Source organism: Sapajus apella, unplaced genomic scaffold (assembly GCF_009761245.1).
Source record: "Sapajus apella isolate SASKATOON/1434 unplaced genomic scaffold, GSC_monkey_1.0 scaffold3, whole genome shotgun sequence".
In the NCBI taxonomy this organism is placed as follows: domain Eukaryota; kingdom Metazoa; phylum Chordata; class Mammalia; order Primates; family Cebidae; genus Sapajus; species Sapajus apella.
In genome coordinates, this window is record NW_022436943.1 from 63424141 (window position 1) to 63447207 (window position 23067).

The window sequence follows — 23067 nt, forward strand, 5'->3', positions numbered from 1 at the left end:
GGCTATGTTCAGAACGTCTCCACGCTTCTTAGATACGAGTATAGTACTTAAATATCGAGGTTAAATGACAGGTCTGCAATTCACTTAGGAAAATGTCCACAAAGAAAAGGAGCATTATTTGAAGCAAATGTGGAGAAGCTTGATAATTGTTGAAGCTTGGTAATGGATAAATGGGAGGGATATTAAATCACTCTACTTTTGTGTCTTTTCAGTAACTTTTTTTTTTTTTTTAGACAGTCTCCCTCTGTCGCCCAGGCTGGAGTGCAGTGGCACGATCTTGGCTCACTGCAACCTCCACCTCCCAGGTTCAAGTGATTCTCCTGCCTCAGCCTCTTGAGTAGCTGGGACTACAGGCGCCCACCACCATGCCCATTTAATTTTTTGTATTTTTCTTTTCTTTTCCTTTGAGATGGAGTTTCACTTGTTACCCAGGCTGTAGTGCAATGGCACGATCTCGGCTCACCGCAACCTCTGCCTCCTGGGTTCAAGCAATTCTCCCGCCTCAGCCTCCTGAGTAGCTGGGACTACAGGCGCACTCCACCACTCCTAACTAATTTTTGTATTTTTAGTAGAGACGGGGTTTCACCATGTTGACCAGCATGGTCTCGATCTCTTGACCTTGTGATCTACCTGCCTCAGCCTCCCAAACTGCTGGGATTATAGGCGTGAGACACCACACCCGGCCATGTTTTTCTTTTTTTAAACAGAGATGAGGACGGTATCAATCTCCTGATCTCATGATCCACCCACCTTGACCTTCCAAAGTGCTGGGATTACAGGCATGAGCCACTGTGCCGGGCCACAACAGTAACCATTTTTAAAACTCAAATGTTACGTTTTAAGGATTCACAATAATGATTCATGAAACAAAACCACATTTTATCAGACTGGACCATTACAGGAGCGCATTCCCTGCACACGTCAGAGAGAATAAGCCCACCTGGCACTGTGAACACTTTTGACGTGGAAACTATAAGTTAAAACCTGATTCTGCTTCTTAAAATTGCACAGGTTTGAGAAGTTTGGAAGCTTTTACGTCTTTTCCTCCTATGCACTTACTGAAATTCCTCCCCAAGGTTTATCAAAGACCCAAGGGCGACTGCACAAGTGGGCCCCGTCAGCGGCCCCAAGAGTAGAAGGTGATAGCCTGCCAGGGCGAAAGGGCACCAGTATTGGGAGAACTGGCCATACCTTCATGGGGACCACTGGGGGTCAGGGGAGAGGAGGCAGGAGGAATTACATGGCGCTTTAAACCACAGTGAAGGTCGGTTCTTCTCAAAGTCACAATCCTATTTAGACAACGGTCAAGCCTTAGATGTCACAGAGGTTACTTTGTGGCAATTCTGAGGGGTGTAACACAGGAGCTTGAAAGCAAAACCAAAACAAACAATCCCCCAGAGCAGGCGATCTAGACAGAGGTCAAGACCTTCAAATGGTTAAAAACACAAAAACCTGGTTTGTTCATCTATGAAGGTTCAAGGTCACTGGAGAATCCACCCATCCTAAACAAGAACTCAGTTCAAAACAACGAAAAAAAAGTCGCATTCCTAACTTCATCCTAACTTCAGATTCTAAATGTGCATTCACATACGTAAGAGTATTTGTTTGTGACTGGCAGATTGTAGGGCTATTGTGAACTGTTTTTTAAATTACTAAGTTGCCTAGTAAGGGTGTTACAATTGGAAGTAGCAAAACTATTTGTAATTTTTCAAACTGAATGTCTTATAATTCTAAATTAGAAAACGTAAGATTAAAAAGTCTCAAGAAAGAGGCTAGTACAAAAATTCCTTTTAAACCAAATTAAAAGCCTTGGTGTGTAGAATAAAACAACTGCACTGCAGCCTTATAATTACAGCACGTTTGTACAACCTGAAACTTATAACTGCAGCACGTTGGTACAACCTGAAACTTGGTTCATTCCATCCTGCCGTTAGCTATGAATTACCCTGCAGACACATCCATTCTCTCAGCCACTGTCTTGTTCCAGACTGTCTGCTCCCTACCAGGCCCGTGTCACAGCAACAATCTCCAACTAGTGACAGAAACGAGCCTGCGGATACTGAAGGCCAAGGTACACTGACAAATGAAATCGACAAGACAGCATCCCAGGGCAGCGCATACAGTACAGCGGGGAGCGGGGGTTGCTCCCCGAAGCCCCGCTGTCAACGACAGCTACGCGGGGAGGTGCTGGTCCAGTCCGGCCCCAAGAGGGACTTCTTACTGTGGGTCAAGGTCATAGGCCCTGAAAGGCACCGCCCTGAGAAGAGCACCCAGAGAACCGGCTGGGAAGTCGGGTCAGTGGTCCGACGCTCACTGGCTGCTGGGTGACCTTGGTGAAGTTCTCAACCTCTGTGAGCCTCTGCCGTCTGTCTTTACAACCACCACCAGCTTCAGCAAGCGGAGTGAAGTAACACGCAAAACACAACACGGAAGCCTTGACCTCTACCTTCCTCAAGTGTCTTCACTTGTTCTGGGCCTCCAACTTTTAAAACTGATAACCTGAAAAAACGTAGTGTTGTCAGGCCCACGTTTGCTGGGTTCCTCTACAAGAAGGCGCTGGAAGGTCCCAGCTCCACACGAGGGGATGCCCGGTCCCTTCCCACCAGGGGGCCTGGCCACCCAGGGCCTCCAGAGGCCAGCATCGGCCCCAGGACTGTGGCCCCACGCAGGTGAAGGGGGAAAACCAGTCTTCAATCAAACTGTTGATAGCCCTTATAAGTTGAAAAGTTGGTCAGACTCCACCTTAGAGAAGCTTTCTAAGTGACATCAGAAAAAAGACGCGGCATTCGCAAGGCACAGAGCCAACAGCCCCAGTGGGGGCCACCATCAACGGACCCAAGTGGACCAGGGGGCCTTCCGGACCCCACAATTTGGGGCCGGTGTGGAGCAGCGAGGGCAGCATCGGGAATGCGAGCCTCCTTGCCCGGCCGGGTAAACAAGCGCGGAGTCCGGCGGGGCCTGCGCCTCCTGCGGCCCGGCTGGGGCCCGGCGGACAAAGGGGAGCAGGCGGTGCCCCGTCCCAGCGGCCAGGCGGGCTGGGAGAGCCTGGGGCCACGTGCCTGGTGGGAGCACGCCAAAAGCAGGAGAACGCTTGACCGTTTTCTTGGCCCAGCACGGAAACCGCCTTCTACTCTGCATTTAAAAAGAAAAACAATGTGTGGCTGCTTTAAGTTTTTTAGAACTTTTCCAGAGAAAGGCCGGCTAGGAAAAGGGGTGCTACCGGCATCCACCTCGCTGCACCTCTCCCAGGAAACTGTAAAAGGAATCAGCACTTGAATGGGGAGGCCAGCGGGTCTGGAATGAGAAGGCGCCGCGCACGCACTTTGAGGGTTCCGGGGAGCCGCGTCCTCCCCCTTCCAGGCGACAGTCCTAACTACAGGAATTGGCCAAAATTCAGCATTTCCAGACTTTCCTTGGGAAAGGGGGCCGAAAAAGTGCTGGCAACAAGAAGGACCGCCACTGAGACTGAGCACGCCCCACACTCGCCGCGGCCGGGGTCGGGACCCGCGCAGCCCCCTCCCCTCCCGGCCGTGCGCGCTCCGACCCGGCCTCCACCCGCCCGGGCGCTTAGAACCCGGCCGGGCCGAGCTGCGGCGCCCCCATCCCCGCCCGGGCCAGCGAGGCTGGGCCAAGCGGGGCGCTCCGGGCCTCGGGCCTACACGCGGCGGCCGCCTCGGCCCCGGCCCCAGCCCCAGCCCGCCGGGCTCCGGGCGGGGATGCGAGGACGCGGGGAAGCGGGCCCCAGGCGCGGGGGGGTGCCCAGGCCGCGCGGGGCGCCCCGACGACTCGCTGGGACCGAGGAGGCCGGGGCTGCGCGTCCTCCGCGGGGCCCAGAAAACGGCCGGCCCGGCCCCGCCACCGCCGCCCCCCCGAGCCCGGACCGCGGCCGGCCCGCCCGCCCCGGCCCCGCCGCCCCGACCCCGCGGCCCCCGATCCCCGGCCCCCGCGGCCCGCGCCGGGCCCGCCAATCGCCGGCGCCGCGGGGAGGAGCGCGCGAACGGCCGGGCGGGCGCCCCCAGCGCGAGGACTCACCGGGGCCGGCTCCCGAGTACATGGTGGCGCCGCCGAGGGACTCCCGGGCCGAGGGGCGGCCGCGCGCGCGCCACGGGCCCCGACGCCGCGAGCCGCGAGGGAGCCGCCGGCCGCACGATCCGCCCCGGCGCGGCCGCCTAGCTAAACAGGTTTACCCGACGCGGCCGGGGCGGCGGGCGGAGGCGGCGGCGGGAGCGGGAGCGGGAGCGGGAGGGGCAGGGGAGGAGGGAGGAGGGAGGGGGAGGGGGAGGGAAGCGAGGCCGGCGGCGGGCGCGCGCTTGCGGGGGGAGGGGGAGGGGAGCGGGGCCGGGCGCGCGCTCGCCGGGGGAGGGGGAGGGGAGCGTGGCCGGGCGCGCGGGCGGGGTCCGCGGCGGCGGCGGCGGCGGCGGCGGCGGCAACGGGTCTGGCGGGGCCTGGGGCGGGGACCCGGGGAGGGGCCTGGGGACGTCGCCAAGCGGTGGGAGCCGCGGGCGGGAACACGGCCGGTGTGGCGTGGGGGCGGGCGCGGACCCGGGGACCCTTCCCGGCCCCCCAGAAAAGCAGCTTCTTGCCGACGCGGGGGAGGAGCCGGGCCCCGTGGCTGGGCCGCCGGAGCCGGGGGTAGCCCACGCACCTCGCCTTCCCCGCCGCCCCGGGGGGACAGGACCCTCCCTCCCTCGGCCCCTCCGCCCCCCCGGCCCCCAGCCTGGCTCTTTAAGTTACTACAGAAACGCGAAGGTCGGGAGGCCCCCTCCCAGCCCGGAGCTTGAACTTGAACGCTCGCGCAGGACCACACCGCCACCTCCCGGCGCGGCCCTAGAACCCGGAGATTCCGTTCAAAGCACCTAGAAAGTCTAACAAGTTTTTAGTAAATTGTAGCTGGAATCAGAGATCAGATCGGCGGTCACTCCCATCCCAGCGGTCAGGAGCCTCCCCAAGCGCTCCCCAGGGGCCTCCTGGAACCGTCGTGCGCCTCCGTGCATTTCTGTATACCCCCCCACGCATCCCCCCCACCCGTCTGTCTTTTGAAGGCTTTACTGGAAAAGCCCTCCTGTGGTTACCTCCTTTCTCCCCTAAGCGGTGGAGGGTTAGAAGGCGGAGGGTGAGCCACAATCTTAAGGGACACGCTCCTTTTCCCAGATTTCCCGGCGCATTCCTTCACCCTGGGAGTGTGAGCTGTCTGCTTGTGGGGTGCAAGGCCCTGTTCCGGATCCGGGTGAAGAATCCACGGGAGTCCTGACTGCCAGGAGCTCTACAGCCAGTAGGGTGGTCACTATCCGCGGCCAGTAGGGTGGGTGGTCACTATCCGCGGCCAGTAGGGTGGGTGGTCACTAGCTTTCTGCAGTCTTGGAGGACAGCGCTTCCTCCGAAAACTCCACAGGACGTCAGTCTTCGCCAAGTTGCTGATGGAAAACGTGCTCCTGCAATGTGTATTTATGAGCACCAGGAAACCCGGGTGGGAGCGGGCATGGCGTTGTGCATCGCAGCCAGGACCGCACAGCTCTGAATAGCCGCGGAGAGCAGGATGGAGAAACGGTGTGTGGCCATAGTCACAGGACCGGGTCTAGCTGTTCACAGAAATCCCAAAACGGGCCAAGTTAAACTGCATTGTTTAGGGATGCATCATTAAGTAGTAAATAATCCACAGAAGAGCAAGAAGGTGGTTACTCTTAAGTGTCAGATGGTGGTTACCACTGGGGCAGGGGTGGGCTGTGACCTCACCAGGGCCCCTGGGAGACTGGGGGTGCCAGGCCTGTTCCTTCCCGCCCTGCTGCCCTTCATTCAGCAGTCAGCCCTTAAACTGCACTTCTACATTTGATCTACGTTTCTGTACCTTTGCTATAGTATTTCACAGGAGTGGTTAGCCATGAATGTTACCACTTTCCTGTTTATGAACTGTGCCCCCTCATCACTCTCCCCAGTTCGCAGGTGCCCACCCTCTCTCTCTGCCTCTGTCTCCCTCACATATCCACAAAACTTGTTTCCGCTGGAAATCCCTGAGGCCCATCTGCCCTCTGTCAGCTACTGCATGCCTCAGCAGAGGCCCAGAAGCCTCTGGCATCACTGGCCTGCCTGCTGCTCCTCTGAGCACTGCTTTGGGGAACTTTGTTGCAAGGATTTAGTTCCAGAAGGCAAGATAATGTCTTGGAGGGTTTCACTGTGTCACTTCTCTTTGGATGGCTGACACCGTGGCCCTCTGCTGGTGGAGGGGTGCCATTGCTGCCTGCCCCTGCCCCATCCCCAAGGCCCAGCCAGTCACTGGGTTCGCCCTTGGGGCCACGGGGTTCCCTTCTGCTCTCTTCCTAGATAAGCCCATCCTCTCCTGGTTTCCACCCTCCACACCTGTGTTCAGGAATTCCCCCTTCCTGCAGCCCATCTGCACCCTCCTCCCAAGCTGCGTTTCTTGCCGGCGTTCCTCATGCAGCATGGCTAACAGATCCACCACCCACAGGGGAGCTGAGCCCTGCAGTCCCCTCTGCCTGCTGCCTCTCCTGCCATCAGTGAACCTGCTTCATTCATCCGACTGCGCCTGGGTGCTTGCTGGGACATCGCTCCAGCCCTTGCTGCTCTCTCCCCAAGACTCACGTCTCAGGCCAGGATGGCGACTGCACCAGCTCTGGGTATTCTGGGCCCAGTGTTTCCTCCCTGACACCACTCCTTCCTCCCGTGTTTTAGGATCCTGATGCTTTGATAAGACCGTGGGCTCTAATCACAGCCAGGGACGTCTGAGGCAGCCTGGCCTGCAGCTCTGCACACTGGGTGCACCCCGTCTAGAGCGCCAACTCAGGGAGTGAGAAAGGAGGAGGGAGGGGAAGCACAGAGCAAGCTCCTGAGGCCACAGGGCCGAGAAAGCCCTTGGTTTTGGGGGCATTTGTTTCTTCAAGACTAAAATGCTCGCACTGGAATAAATCATTGGTTCCTAAAACATGTTCTGCACATGATTAAAGAAGCTTTGTGAAGTCAAGTAAATTGGGAAGCACTGGATCAAACAACAACAAATAAGTTTATTGCCTGCAGGCCTTCTCAGAGCCTTTAGCGAGGTGTGAAGAATCATGCTTGTATAAAGAGGAAGAAGGGGAGGATGGGACAGTATGCAGCCTGTCTATAAGCCATTTGGCCACAGAACCCTTTGCTCACGAGGTACCTCAAGGTTCCACGGAGCGTCATGTAGGAAGCAGAGGTAAAGGCGTGCTATGAGCCCTTCCAGCTCCAATAGTCTGTGATTCTTTGAGTAATACATACTTTGAGACAGGATCACCGAAGCGAAACTGTAGTGGCAAGAACACAGCCCACTGCAGCCTTGACTTCCCAGGCTCGGGTGATCCTCCCACCTCAGCCTCCTGAGTAGTTGGGACCACAGGCACATGCCACCATGCCTGGCTAGTTTTTAAAAGCGTTTGTAGAGACAGATCTCACTGTGTTGCTTAGGTTGGTATTGAACTGCTCGGCCCAAGTGATTCTCCCACCTCGAGCCCCGCAAAGCTCTGGGACTGCAGGCATGAGCCGCCACACCTGACCTTATTTTTTTGTTTTTGTTTTCTCTATGCAGGGTCTCACCCTGTCACCCATGCTGGAGTGCAGTGGTGCACTCAGCTCACTGCAGCCTCCTCGACCTCCTGGGCTCAAGTGATCCTCTTCGCTCAGCCTCCCTAGGACTGCAGGAGTATGCCACCAGGCCCAGCTAATTTTTGTAATTTTTGCAGAGATGGTGTTTCACCATATTGCCCAGGCTGGTTTCAAATTCCCGGGCTCAAGGAGTCCACTGGCCTCAGCCCCACAAAGTGCTGGGACTACGGGTGTGAGTCACTGCCCAGGCTGGTGGTTTGTTTTAATTAAAAACTAAGCTGCTTGGAAATAAGAAAAAAAAAAAAAAAAAAAAAAAACTAAGCAGGCCATACGCAGTGGTTTGTGGCAGAAGTGTCAGTGCTTTGGGAGGCCAAGGTGAGAAGATTGCTTGAGCCCGGGAGTTCCAGACCAGCCTGGACAACATAGGGAGACCCCATCTCTATAAAATAAAAATAAAAAATTAGCCAACCATGGTGGTACACACCTGTAGTCCCACCTACTCGGGAGGCTGAGGTGGGAGGACTGCTTGAGCCCAGGAGGCCGAGGCTGCAGTGAGCTGTCATTGTGCCATGGCATTCCAGCCTCGATGACAGTAAGTAAGACCCCGTTTCAGAAACAAACAAAAACAGGCATGATAACCTCTTTAACATCTGCCAATGCCATCACCCCCCAGGTCTGCCAGCCTGGCCTCCTTGGCAGGATGGGGTGAGGGGCCTGCACCTGGTGGCCCCTTGACTGGTAAGCACGTCTGAATATAGCCACACCTTCTGCTTTTTAGGTAACCGTCTCGGGCTGGGCGCGGTGGCTCATGCCTGTAATCCTAGCACTTTGGGAGGCCAAGGTGGGTGGATCACCTGAGGTCAGGATTTCAAGACCAGCCTGCCCATCATGGTGAAACCCATCTTTAAAAAAGAAAAGAGGCCGGGCACGGTGGCTCATGCCTGTAATCCCAGCACTTTGGGAGGCCGAGGCGGGTGGATCACGAGGTCAAGAGATCAAGACCATCCTGGTCAACATGGTGAAACCCCGTCTCTACTAAAAATACAAAAATTAGCTGGGCATGGTGGCGCGTGCCTGTAATCCCAGCGACTAAGGAGGCTGAGGCAGGAGAATTGCCTGAACCCAGGAGGCGGAGGTTGCGGTGAGCCAAGATCGCGCCATTGCACTCCAGCCTGGGTAACAAGAGCGAAACTCCGTCTCAAAAAAAAAAAAAAAAGAAAAGAAAAGAAAAAGGTAACCGTCTCCAGACAAGAGCTACTTCATTTTGGTCCTTTGTTTTCTCTCCCTGGTTTTTTGTTTGTTTGTTTTTTGTTTGGTTTGGTTTGGTTTTTTGGAGACAGTGCCTTGCTCTGTCTCCCAGGCTGAAGTGCAGTGGTGCGACCTTGGCCCAGGCTCACTGCAGTCTCTGCGTCCCGGGTTCAAGTAGCTGGGATTACAGGTGTCCACCAAGATGCCTGGCTAATTTTTGTATTTTTAGTAGAGATGGGGTTTCACCATGTTGGCCAGGCTGGTCTTGCGCTCCTGACCTCAAGTGACCCACCTGCCTTGGCCTCTCAGAGCGCTGGGATTACAGGCGTGAGCCACCATGCCCAGCCAAACTGCATTTTTTTGTCTTTTTTTTGTCTTTTTCTTTTGAGATTGCATTGTCTTCAGGCAGGCATTGATCTCTGCCTTTTAGTCTGGCACACCTCCTTAGAGCCCTCTAAATTTAAGTCTGAATCCAGCTCCTCTTCAAAGGATGGTGTCTCACCTATGAGGTGTGGGCACCCTTGCCTTCCAGTGTCCCCGCCAGAGGACAGCAGGTGCTTCTCAGCATGGTGTGAGGGCCACGCAGAGTGCATCCCAGATGCCGTCCCAAATTGTTTAAGGTCAAGAGTTGCAAATCCATCCAAAGGCATCTTCTCCAAAGTCCTTGGGAGATTTGTGTGGATGTGGTGTATCCAGCTTGCAGCATTTTCTGGAGTCAAAAGAGATGAATAAAAGCTATCTTTCTGGCCGGGCGCAGTGGCTCAAGCCTGTAATCCCAGCACTCTGGGAGGCCGAGGCGGGTGGATCATGAGGTCAAGAGATCGAGACCATCCTGGTCAACACGGTGAAACCCTGTCTCTACTAAAAATACAAAAAATTAGCTGGGCATGGTGGTGCGTGCCTGTAATCCCAGCTACTCAGGAGGCTGAGGCAGGAGAATTGCCTGAACCCAGGAGGCAGAGGTTGCGGTGAGCCGAGATCGCGCCATTGCATTCCAGCCTGGGTAACAAGAGTGAAACTCCGTCTCAAAAAAAAAAAAAAAAAGATAAAAGCTATCTTTCACTAAGCATGGTGGCTTACACCTATAATCCCAGCACTCTATTTAGGAGGCCGTGGTGGGCGGATCACTTGAGCACAGTTCAAGAGCAGTCTGAGCAACAGAATGGGACTCCATCTCAACAAAAAATACAAAATTAGTTGGGCATGGTGGTGTGCTTATAATCCTAGGTACTTAGGAGGCTGAGGCGCTCAGGGAAGTAGAGGCTGCAGTAAGCCGTGATTGTGCCACTGCGCTCCAGTCTGGATGACAGAGCAAGACTGTGTCTCAAAAAAAAAACAAAACAATAAACAAAAAACCTATCTTTCATATAGGGAGAAGTATTAAGTAAAAATTATCAAAGAAGCCAAGCATTTAATGATAAAAACAAGTGTAAATTTTTAGCTTTCCACAATGACTCCTTTACACTATCATTCTTATCTAGTGTCATGTTTCTTTGAAATACTGATACATTGTTTAGCAAAGTCTTTGGCTATCAGACCAATATTTTTAAATTAACGATAACTCTATTTACTAATGACAATTAAAAATAAAAATTTATTTATTTTTGAGGTAGAGTCTTACTCTGTCACCTAGGCTGGAGTGCAATGGCACAATCTTGGCTTATAGCAACCTCCACCTCCCAGGTTCAAGCGATTCTCATGCCTCAGCCTCCCAAGTAGCTAGGATTACAGGCATGCACAACCATGCCTGACTAATTTTGGTATTTTTAGTAGCAGCAGGGTTGTGCCATGATGGCCAGGCTGGTCTCAAATTCCCAGTCTCAAGCGATCCACACACACCTTGGCCTCCCAAAGTGCTGGGATTACAGGCATGAGCCACCAGGCCTGGCCTAAAAATAAAATTTAAATAGAATGAGGCTGGGCACAGTGGCACGTACCTGTAGTCTCAGCTAATTGGAAGGCTGAGGAGGGAGGATGGCTTGAGCTTGGGAGGTGAGGGCAGCAGTGAGCTGTGATCACGCCACTGTACTTCAGCCTGGCCAACAGAGTGAGACTGTCTCAAAAAAAAGCTAGAAAAAAAGAAAAGAAAAAAGTTAAAGCTGTTTTGCCGTCATCTAAATGTTTGTTTCCCACCACAAAGTGCATATGTTGAAATCTTAGCATGAAAGGTGATGGTATTAGGTGGGGCCCTTAGGAGGTGATTAGGTCATGAGGAGGGAGCCCTCACAATTGAGATTAGTGCCCTTATAAAAGAGGCCCTGTTAGTGGATCATTTGAGCTGAGGAGTTTGGGGCCAGCCTGACCAACATGGCAAGACCCCATCTCTACAAAAAATACAAAAATTAGCCAGGCATGGTGGCGCACACCTATACTCCCGGCTACTCAGGAGGCTGAGGTGGGAGAATTGCTTGGGCCTAGGAGGCAGAGGTTGCAGTGAGCTGAGATCCTGCCATTGCACCCCAGCCTGGGTGACAGAGCAGGACCCTTTCTCAAAAAAATAAGAGGCCCTCTTTGCCTGGTGCAGTGGCTGACACCTGTAATCCCAGCTACTCAAGAGGCCAAGGTCTCAAACAGGAGTTTGAGACCAGCCTGGGCAACAATTGAGACTCCATCTTTTTTTTTTTTTTTTTTTAGACATAGTCTCCCTCTGTCACCCAGACTGGAGTGCAATGGTGCAATCTTTGCTCACTGCAACCTCTGTCACCTGGGTTCAAGCAATTTTCATGTCTCAGCCTCCCACGTACCTGAGTGCACCACCACACCTGGCTAATTTTTGTATTTTTAGTAGAGATGGGGTTTTACCATGTTGCCTAGGTTGGTCTCAAACTCTTGGCCTCAAGTGATCCACCTGCCTCAGCCTCCCAGATGCTGGGATTACAGGCGTGAGCCACTATGCACAGCCAAGACTCTGTCTTAAAAAACATAATTAGCTGACCAGGTGCGGTGGCTCACGCCTGTAATCCCAGCACTTTGGGAGGCCAAGGGGGGCAGATCACCTGAGGTCAGGAGTTTGAGACCAGCCTGACCAACATGGTGAAACCATGTCTGTACTAACAATACAAAAAACCACCAGGCATGGTGGTGCGGGCCTGTAATCTCAGCTACTGGTGGGGCTGGGGCAAGAGAATTGCTTGAACCCAGGAGGCAGAGATTGCAGTGAGCCAAGATTGCACCCCTGCATTCCAGCCTGGGTGACAGAGGGAGACTCCATCTTGGGGGAAAAAAAATTAGCCCATTGCAGTGGTGTGCACCTGTAGTTTCAACTACTTGGGATGCTGAGGTGGGAGGATCTCTTGAGCCCAGGAGTTCAAGGTTATAATAGGCTATGATTTTGCCACTGCACTCCAGCCTGGGTGACAGTACAAGATTCTATTTCTAAAAGGAATAAAAATCAAAAAAGAGGCCTCAGAGAACTGCTTTGCCCCTTCTGCCATATGAGGATACAAGGAGGAGCTGTCATCTGTGGACCAGGAAGAAGGCCGTCACCAGACACTGAATCTGCAGGCTCCAGAACTATAAGAAATAAATTTCTGTTGCTCGTAAGCCACCCAGTCTATGATATTTTGTTATAGCAGCTTAAAGTGGACTGATACACTCTTTTTTTTTTTTTTTTTGAGATGGAGTCTTGCTCTATCACCAGCCTGGAGTATGCAGTGGCATGATCTCGGCTCACTGCAACCTCTGCCTCCTGGGCTCAAGTGATTCCCCTGCCCCAGCCTCCTGAGTAGCTGGGATTACAGGTGTGTGCCACCAAGCCTGACTAATTTTTTGTATTTTAGCAGAGACGGGGTCTCACCATGTTGGCCAGAATGGTCTCGATTTCCTGACCTCGTGATCTGCCCACCTTGGCCTCCGAAAGTGCTGGGATTACAGGTGTGAGCCACTGCGCCGGTCCAATATACTCTTACTGGGCTCACATATAGAGAAGGGAAGAGTCTTGTTCTGTGTTTCTTGAAGCAGCAGAACTAGGCATGGGTCCATGGGAAGATTACCTAATAGTCCATGGGATCCTGCACTGCCTCCTAAGAGATGCATTTCCATAAAAAGGCAGACACTGGCACAGTGCACTTCCCTGGCCCCAGAACCTGTTCTAGGCACTGCATGAGCATTTACTCATTCAAGCGTCAGAGCACTCACCCTCATCCTATGGTGAGAAACCGAGGCAGAGGGATCCCACAGCCGAGCTTGAAACCCAGCAGGGTAGTCCTGGCAGGTACAGTGCACGATCACCCCAGGGAGTCTGCAGCCCGTCTCCCGGTTTCTTCTGACTCCACTGTTCACTGAATGCATTCGACTTCGGCAGTCTTCAGACAGTTTTGTTTACATACCCCCAAATGTCATTTTAAACATTTTTTTACCCCCCTTACACATTCAATTGACACCTAAAATATTATGTAAGTTTAAATAGTTACAAAGAATACAACTTCTGGAACATTGTAAATATTGACACTTCACAATAAAACTGTCATATCACTTTTAAAAATGTAACCAGATGGAACAGAAAAATACCATATTGATTTGATATCCTATATAATCCATTCAAAACAGTGTCGTTGTCCCTCTGTATCTGTGGGGGATTGGTTCCAGGACCCCTGATGGACACTAAAATGCACAGCTCAGGTCACTGATGTAAATGGTGCAGTCTGTGCATGTAGCCTACCCACATCCTCTTTATTTATTTTTTTGAGATGGAGTCTCGCTCTGTCACTCAGGCTGGAGTGCAGCGGTGCGATCTCCGCTCACCGCAACCTCTGCCTCCCGGGTTCAAGCGATTCTCCTGCCTCAGTCTCCCAAGTAGCTGGGATTACAGGCACGCACCACCACACCCAGCTGATTTTTGTATTTTTAGTAGAGACAGGGTTTTACCATGTTGGCCAGGATGGTCTCAATCTCTGTACCTCGTGATCCGCCCGCCTAGGCCTCCCAAAGTGCTGGGATTACAGGCGTGAGCCACTGCCCCCGGCCTAGATTACTTCTAATATCTAACAAAATGTAAATGCCATGTAGTAAGTAATTATACTGTATTGTTTAGAAAATAATGAGCAAAACGTCTGTACGCCTTCAGTCGAGATACCACCATCATAGGCCTGAATGCATTTTCGGTACACGGTTGGTTGACTCTGAGGACATGGAGGCCTGACTAGACATGAGCCACCTCTTCTTTGGTATTTCACCGCGTTCTTTTCCTCACAGAACCCACTTTCCCTCTAGTTCTTCCACATATGTGTATCTTAAGGAAATATTTTTATGTTTGAAAATCTTACTGATTCTGCTATACTTCTGTGCACCAAAAGGTATGTATAAATGGAAATCTTACATTTTTATTTCCTGTGAGACTGAGTGTTAGAAAAAATTCTTTTGGGTTTATTTATCATTACAAGTGTCGGAACACAACTAATCAAACACAAATATGTTACAAAGTTAGAAGAATAATTAGTCGTGAATTATTAGTCATGAAAGTAGTAAATCATTAGTCATACATGTTTGTGGGAAGTACATCTCTCTTTTTTTTTCTTCTTCTTCTAAGCTCTTACACAGAAGAAAGGAAAGTACATATCTTAAGGGGAAAAGTAGATCTTTCTTTTCTTAATTCCCAGATTCAGGAAGGACCAGATGGCCTGGTTGCTGGACTGAGGGCTCTCCAACGATTCTTTTCACGTTTGCGGGCCGTCCATCCCATGAGGAGTAGCTGAGAAAGGAAGGAAATTCTTTTACAGTGACTCAGTACTCTGACCCCTCCCAGAGTACTCTATCCTCCAAAACTTGAGAGGTGCTCTCTGACCCATAGCTGGTAACTCCGTTGTCCTGCCTCAGGGTGATGGAAGCAACGACTAAAGTCACCTGGCTTTCAAAAGGATCATTTGTGACCCTAATTGAGTCCAGGTGTCTGCAGAAAGGTGTGGTAGATGAGATTACTGTCCAAAAGTCATCTCCCTCTTGGCCCTTGCGGGTGATTTCTCACCCCAGTGGCGCTGAGCCCAACCACATGACTATCGTTGGTCAAGAGGGTGGCCTTCAGAGGCTGACGTGCAGGTGCTCTATCTGGTGGCAGGGTTGGTCCCAGCCAGGTGGCCTAGAGAAACCTTCCTCCCTGTGTCCTCCTCAGCCTGGTCCCTGAGGGAATCTGAAGCCAGGTTCATCTGGAGGCAGAGCCTCTCAGCCACATGCAGCTGCACCGGCCAACCACCAGCTAATGCACAGAGGTGGAGTGAAGGGAACGTGTGTTGTTACACAGCAAAAGCGGAGTCAGAATCCCAAGGGACCTTTTAAAACATGGAAGCTGACAAATTGGTGCCAAAATGTAAATATAACTGCAAGTGACTTAGAAGGTCAAAAATAAAATATCTTGGAAAAAAATAACAAAATGGATGATTTGCAATAGCTGATTTCACGACTACACTTGATTTCAAGAGTCATTATAAAGCTAAAGTAATCAAGACAATGTGGGGTAGACAGAAGAATAGATGAGTTGAATAGGGGAACAGAACAGCAAGTCTAGAAATAAATCCACATAAATGGTCAATAGATTTTTTTTGAAACACGTGCCATTTTTATTTTTGGCCATTGTAGAAAAGTGTGTGAGGATAAAGCGCTGACACAGGGCTCGGCTCGGGGCAGGGTGAGGAATGGAAGGTGGAGTATGTGGGAAACAGGTCACAGGCAGAGCTCCTGGCAGGGATGATGCCTCTTGATCTGTCCATAGACTTGCAGGATCGATACTGGGATGATGCCCAAAATCAGAGCCCAGATGTTCAGGCATTTGGCGGTGGAGGCATAGGCCTGGGCCCTGGTCAGGTCTCCAACCATCTTCCTGTCCCTAGACTTCACGGAGTAGGCGAATGCTCTGAAGTCCAGGCAGCAGGAGTTCATGAAGAGAGTGTTGAACAGGGACCAGACAACATGGTCGGACATGGAGGTCTCGCTGCAGATGTGGATCATGGTGGATGTCAGGGGAGCCGGGTTATGGGGCACCTCTAGTGCAGCCACCTCATGCTCTTCTGTGATCATCTTGTAGCTGGGGGGACGGTCGGTGTGGGTGGGAGTGAAGACAGTGTGGACAGTGTGGTTCATGGTGTCCAGGGAAGACCAGCTGTGGTCGGGTTGCTGGGATAGTTCTCAGTGGGCCCTCCCTTCCCTCAGTAGTTTGGATTTCTCTGGTCAATAGATTTTTGACCAAGCTACCAAGGCAAGACAATGGACAAAGATTTTTTTCAACAAATGGTGCTGGAATAATTGGATTTCCCTATGGAAACTTCAACATCCACCTTACATCCCTCACACTAACTCAAGATGAATCATAGACCTAAATATAAAACTAATATGGCGGGGCACAGTAGGCTATGCCTATAATCCCAGCATGTTGGGAGGCCCAGGCAGGAGGATTGCTTGAGCCCAGGAGTTCAATACCAGCCTGGGCAACATGGAAAAACCTTGTCTCTATAAAAAATATAAACATTAGCTGGGCTTGGTGGCATACACCTGTAGTCCCAGTTACTCCGGAGGCTGAGGCAGGAGGATTGCTTGAGCTTAGGAGGTTGAAGCTGCAATGAGTCAAGATTGCCCCGCTGTGTTCCCACCCTGTCTCAAAAAAAATCGAAGTTAAGGCCGGGCGCAGTGGCTCATGCCTGTAATTCTAGCACTTTGGGAGTCCGGGGCGGGTGGATTGCCTGGGGTCAGGAGTTAGTGCCAGTCTGGCCAACATGGTGAAACCCCATCTCTACTAAAAATACAAAAATTATCTGGTCATGGTGGTGGGTGCCTGTAATTCCAGCTACTCAGGAGGCTGAGGCAGTAGAGCTGCTTGAACCCAGGAGCTGGAGGTTGCAGTGAGCCGAGATCGCGCCACTGTACTCCAACCTGGCCAGCAAAGGAAGACTTCATCTTTAAAAAAATAAATAAATAAAAATAAAAAGACAAGCCACAGACTGAGAGAGAATATTTGCATTACATACGGCTGACAAAGGACTTAAATCCAGAATATATAATGACTACAAAGCAATAATAAACAACCTGATTTTTAAAAACCAGCAAAAGGCTACATACAGTGGCTCATGCCTATAATCCCAGCCACTTGGGAAGCTGAAGCTCAAAGAGGATCGATTGAGCTCAGCAGTTCAAGACTAGCCTGGACAACATAGTGAGACTCTCTGTAAAACAAATAAATAAAATTTTAAAAAACGAGTAATAAAGCTGGGCGGGGTGGCTTACACCTGTAATCCTAGCACTTTGGGAGGCTGAGGTGGGTGAATTACCTGCGGTCGGGAGTTTGAGACCAGCCTGACCAACATGGTGAAATACCATCTCTACTAAAAATACAAAAAAATTAGCCGGGCCTGGTGGCAGGAACCTGTAATTCCAGCTACTTGGGAGGCTGAGACACAAGAATCGCTTGACCTGGAGGGCAGAGGTTGCAGTGAGCCAAGATCATGCCACTGCACTCCAGCCTGGGTGATAACAGCGAGACTTTGTCTCAAAAAAAAAAAAAAAAAAAAAAAGATGAGTAATAGCCTGGGTGACATGGTAAGACTGCATCTCTACAAAAAATACAAAAATTAGCCAGATGTGGTGGTGCATGCCTGCAGAGCCAGCTACTGGGGAGGCAGAGGTGGGAGGATCACCTGAGCCCAGGAAGTGGAGGCTGCAGTGAGCTGAGACTGCGTTACTGCACTCCAGCCTGGGTGACAGATCGAAACCCTGTCTCAATAAATAAATAAATAAATAATTAAAAAAAATAGTCCAAAGACTTGAACAGACCTTCACGAAAGAAACAGCCAGTTGTAGTGGCTCACACCTGTAATCCCAACATTTTGAGAGGCCGAGACAGGAGGATACCTTGATGCCAGTAGTTCATGGCTGCATTGAGCTCTGATTGTGCCACTGAACTCCAGCCTGGGTGACAGAGTGAGACCCTGTCTCAAAAAAAAAAAAAAAAAAAGAGAGAGAGAGAGAAAAGAAATGAAAACATACCTACCCAAAAAGACTTGTATGCAAATGTTTACAGCCACTTTATTCATTCAGCCCCAAACTGGAAACAATCAGCTGTCTATCAATAGGAGAATGATAAACAAACGTAGTATCCATACACAATAGAATGCTATTCAGTACCTTTAAAAATTATACACGCAACATAGATGCTTCCCAAAAACATTGTGTTAAGTGAAGGAAGCTAGACACAAAAAAGCACACGCTGTATGCTCAATTGATATGAATTCAAGAACAGGCAAAAACTAATCTATGTTGAAGGACATCAGAACAGCGTTTGCCTACAGGCTGGGGACTCTCCTGCAGTATGTTCTGTATCTCATTTTGAGTGACGGTTACACAGGTGTATACATTTGTTAAAATTCATTCAACTGTGCAATTTCACTGTATGTACATGTACTTCAATTAAAAAAAATTCTGAGGCTGACATGCTAATATCAAAGGATCAAGTTTAACCTAATATATTCAGAAAGGTTCGAGGAACATAAAAATATTGTTAATTGATTTATAACTTTGCCAATAAAAATTTTTTCTTTTTTGAGACAGAGTCTTGCTCTGTCATCTAGGCTGGAGTGGAGTTGAGTGATGTCCACTCACTGCAACCTCCATCTCTCAGGTTCAAGCGATTCTCCTGCCTCAGCCTCCCAAGTAGCTGGGACTACAGGTGCCTGCCACCACACCCAGCTAATTTTTATATTTCTAGTAGAGATGGGATTTCACCATATTGGCCAGGCTGGTATGGAACTCCTGACCTCAACTGATGTGCCTGCCTCAGCCTCCCAAAGTGCTGGGATTACAGGGTTGAGCCAGCACACCCGGCTTCAATAAAGTGTTTTTTAAATAAAAGTTTTATTACTTCTTTAAATATGAATACATTTTTGTTAAACTTTTACCTGTATATTTAGCTTATGGAAAAATATGGCATCTGATATCTGATTTGCAGAGCCAGTCCCCCTTGTCAAACAAGAAAGCCAAATAGACTCACTTTCTGTCAGGTGACTTCATTTTTCAATTCAAATAAATGTGCTAATACACATTTCCAGGATTATTATAGAAGCCACTGAGAAATAAAGAATGTACTTGTAAGACAGATTACTAAATGCAGTCAAGTAAAGATTAAAATGATAAGGCTATAATTAATGTATCCATCTTACCATGTTACAAGAGCAAGAAAATCAATCATACTGTATCCACTTTAACATAATTTATAATAATACAATATAACCTGTGCTTACAGAAATAAGTTATGAAGCAAGGAGTATGATAGAAACCATGATATTCATTTGGTAAATGAGTATGTATAATGATTTTTCTGGCTTTGGGGATTTAATGAGAAGCAAATATAAAAATCAGAAGTAACTCCATGTTGTTAAATATCATGGCCAGATTTTCTTATGAATGTAAATAAACACTAAGTCACACGCTGCTTAAGAAACAATTACTCTTCAAAGGAGAGCCTCGCTTTTTTTCTTTTAAAGGAAAAAGTGTATTTCATTGGAACAGAGTCATTTTTAGTGCCAAAAAAAAGTGTATATATGTCATTTTTAAAAAATATTTTTAGAGAAAGGGTCTTGCTCTGTCACCTAAACAGGCTGGACATGGTGGCTGACTCCTGAAATCCCAGCTACTTGAGAGGCTGAGGCATTGAGATTTATCATTATAATTTTTTTTTTTTTTTTTTTTTTTGAGGCAGAGTTTCGCTCTCGTTACCCAGGCTGGAGTGCAATGGCGCAATCTTGGCTCAGCACAACCTCCGCCTCCTGGGTTCAGGCAATTCTCCTGCCTCAGCCTCCTGAGTAGCTGGGATTACAGGCACACGCCACCATGCCCAGCTAATTTTTTGTAGTTTTAGTAGAGACGGGGTTTCACCTTGTTGACCAGGATGGTCTCGATCTCTTGACCTCGTGATCCACCTGCCTCGGCCTCCCAAAGTGCTGGGATTACAGGCGTGAGCCACCGCGCCCGGCTTATCATTATAATTTTTATCATTTTTTTTTTTGGAGACGGAGTTTCGCTCTTGTTACCCAGGCTGGAGTGCAATGGTGCAATCTCGGCTCACCGCAACCTCCGCCTCCTGGGTTCAGGCAATTCTCCTGCCTCAGCCTCCTGAGTAGCTGGGACTACAGGCACACGCCACCATGCCCAGCTAATGTTTTGTAGTTTTAGTAGAGACGGGGTTTCACCATGTTGACCAGGATGGTCTCGATCTCTTGACATCGTGATCCACCCGACTCGGCCTCCCAAAGTGCTGGGATTACAGGCGTGAGCCACCACGCCCAGCCTAATTTTTATCATTTTAATCTTTATAAATATTGAAAATATTTGTATGATGACTCACTGTAAACTTGAACTCCTGGGCTCAAGCAATCCTTCTGCCTTAGCCTCCTGAGTATCTGGGACTGCACACATGCACTACCATGCCCACTTAATAGTTTTTAGTAGGAACAAGGTCTAGCTATGCTGTCCAGGCTGGTCTCAAACTCCTGGCCTGAAGTGATCCTTCTGCCTCAGCCTCTCAAGTAGGCTGGGATTACAGGCATCAGCCACCATGCCCGGCCTGTTTGTTTGCAGAAAGGTAACTTAAAGCCAGGCATGATTCAAAAGTTTTAAACAAGATGCACAGCCCTCCTCATTATGGCTACACCTGGTCATTGCTAAACCTGGTCAGAGCCTGAAGGCCAGGACACCTGGAGGCTGGGTCCAGCGCCAAGGTGACCTAAGGATTTGAACTCCCAAACTCCCATTTTCAAGTGAAGAGATTAAGCCCTCCTGCCTTAGAGGGTCACTGTTAGAACTGAGGACAGTGCCTGGCACAGGAGAACTCAGTATTAGCTGTTGTCATTGAGAGAACACGAGGGACAACCAAAGGACAAAGGACGTGTCACTTTAGGTGGAGATCAGAGCCCTACGGACTCATTATTTGAGTGTCCAGGCATCTGCAAAGGGTTAGACCTTCAGGACGAAAGACCTTTAGGGCACTTCACCAATGCCTTTTTCCTTTGGCATTGAGCTTTGATTTTACTGGGTTGTGTGGATGGGAAACCCAACCAAATATGGCAATTCTGATATTGTCAGGTATCAGATAATTTCAAAATGTAGTTTGTGGGGTCATCATCCCTGGGGAAAATTTGGGAGAGGCATTTGGCCCAGTGGTTATGTTACAGTCCTAAGCATGAGGCAGACCCAGCTTCCAACCCAGTTCTGGCACCTACTCATCACGTGGCTGTCAGATTACTGTGTAACTGTTTCTTTATCTGTGAACCAGGGATAAGCATTGTTCCACCCAGGTGGTATGAGTTGAACTAGATGCTGCTGCTGACAGTGTCCTGTACATTTCAGTGGACCACAGAAACACCAGGCATGGGTCTTCCCACGACCTGCCTGCCTCCTCTCATCCGAACCTCAGCCCAACTCCACTCCTACTACGGCCAAATCCATACTTCCTTCCAGGCCTCAGGCGTTACCTACAGCTTCTCATTTTGTTATGGAACTTTGACCTTAACAGGCTAGAACAGTTTCTACCCCCTGACTCCCACACTTTGTAGTCTGCAACCCATGGTACATAGTTAGTTGCAATGTATAACCCCAGTATATAATAAACTGTGATACTGCATCTCTGGTGCAGTTACCTGGTGTACAATCTGTGGTGTACTGTACTGTATGACCCCTGATATGATAAACTGGGGTTGTTTTTTGAGACAGGGTCTTGCTCTGTCACCCAGGCTTAAGTGCAATGGCACAGTCAGGGCTCACTGCAGCCTCCAACCCTGGGGCTCAAGTGATCCTCTCACTTCAGCCTCCCACATAGCTGGGACCACAGGCAGACACCACCACACCTGGCTTTTTCTTTGAGATGGAGTCTCACTCTGTTGCCCAGGCTGGGGTGCAGTGGCTGATCTTGGCTTACTGCAACCTCCACCTCCCGGGTTCAAGTGATTCTCCTACCTCAGCCTCCTAATTAGCTGGGACTGCAGGCGCCCACCACAATGCATAATTTTTGTATTTTTGGTAGAGATGGGTTTTGCCATGTTGGCCAGGCTGGTCTACAACTCCTGATCTCAGGTATCTGCCACCCTTGGCCTCCTAAGGTGTTGAAATTACACATGTAGCCACTGTGCCTGGCCTGAACTAGTATTGAATCCTTGGTGCACAGTAGCTGTAGTGTATGATCCCTGGTCACAGGCAGGGGCAAAAGTTATTGTTAAATATGTCCCTAATGTAAAAAACACCCCTTACAACTCAAAGCAGCATTTAAATAAACACGTAAAATCTATAACCCTTGCCAACAGATCCTTACTGTTGTGCAAGCTGACTGCATTCCAGCAGGGCTTAATTAGTGGCACAGAAAGATACACAGGAGTGGTGTTGGCCAACCTCCAGAGGAAATTGGCAACTGACCCTGTAAAGCCTTTTGGATTCAGTCAAGCTTCTTGACTTGTTTCTAGCAATAGTTAAGAGCTTATGTGAAATTATGGGTCTTAAGACTTTGAACACAAGTCAGAACTCTTACAGAGCTAAGCTGCAAATTACACTCAGTGACCTAGGCTGGCAAGTAAGAGGGTTCAAAAAATCAGTCACTGGGGACTCAAATCTTTTAATGAATTCCCCTTGAATAAGGTGACTTCCAATTGTTTTTAAAAGGGGGAGAGAAAGTATCTACATTTTATTTTTTTGAGACCATGTCTTGCTCTGTTGCCCAGGCTAGAGTGTAGTGATGTGATCTTGGCTCACTGCAACCTCTACCTCCAGGTTCAAGCAATTCTCCTGAGTCCCCACTAGTAGTTGGGATTACAGGTGTGTGCCACCATGCCTGCTAATTTTTGTATTTTCAGTACAGATGGGGTTTTGTCCTGTTAGCCAGGATGGTCTCCATCTCTTGACCTTGTGATCCACCCGCCTTGGCCTCCCAAAGTGCTGGGATCATAGGCATGAGCCACCATGCCATTGCCTTACATTTTAAAATCCTTTGGTTTAAAGGTAGTATATTCTAGTATTAAACATGCATATATAAATGTTGTAATTACATTATGAATAAAAGCGCAGTGTTCGTATTTCAAGCATAACCACCTTCTCTATAAAATTTTCAAATAGGCTGGGCATGGTGGCTGAAGCCTGTAGGCGGCTTTGGGAGGTCGAGGTGGGCGGATCACAAGGTCAAGAGATCGAGACCATCCTGGCCAACATGGTGAAACCCCATCTCTACTAAAAATACAAAAATTAGCTGTGCGTGGTGGCGCACGCCTGTAGTCCCAGCTACTC

At 49.8% G+C, this 23067-nt stretch overlaps 1 protein-coding gene and 1 long non-coding RNA gene across 2 annotated transcripts in view; one reads left to right on the plus strand and one right to left on the minus strand.

Moving 5' to 3' along the window:
• AGO2 (argonaute RISC catalytic component 2) overlaps positions 1 to 4159 on the minus strand; it is a 114371-nt gene extending 110212 nt beyond the window's left edge. The window contains exon 1 of the mRNA XM_032247108.1: positions 4033 to 4159. Coding sequence (XP_032102999.1) covers positions 4033 to 4054 — 22 coding nt within the window. The 5' untranslated portion in view covers positions 4055 to 4159. The remainder of the gene's footprint in view (positions 1 to 4032) is intronic.
• A 389-nt stretch (positions 4160 to 4548) lies between these two features.
• LOC116529382 lies at positions 4549 to 6973 on the plus strand. Its single transcript, XR_004259481.1, has 2 exons — positions 4549 to 5644; positions 6688 to 6973. It is a non-coding gene; the product is annotated as an uncharacterized LOC116529382 (long non-coding RNA).
• The last annotated feature ends 16094 nt before the right edge of the window (positions 6974 to 23067 follow it).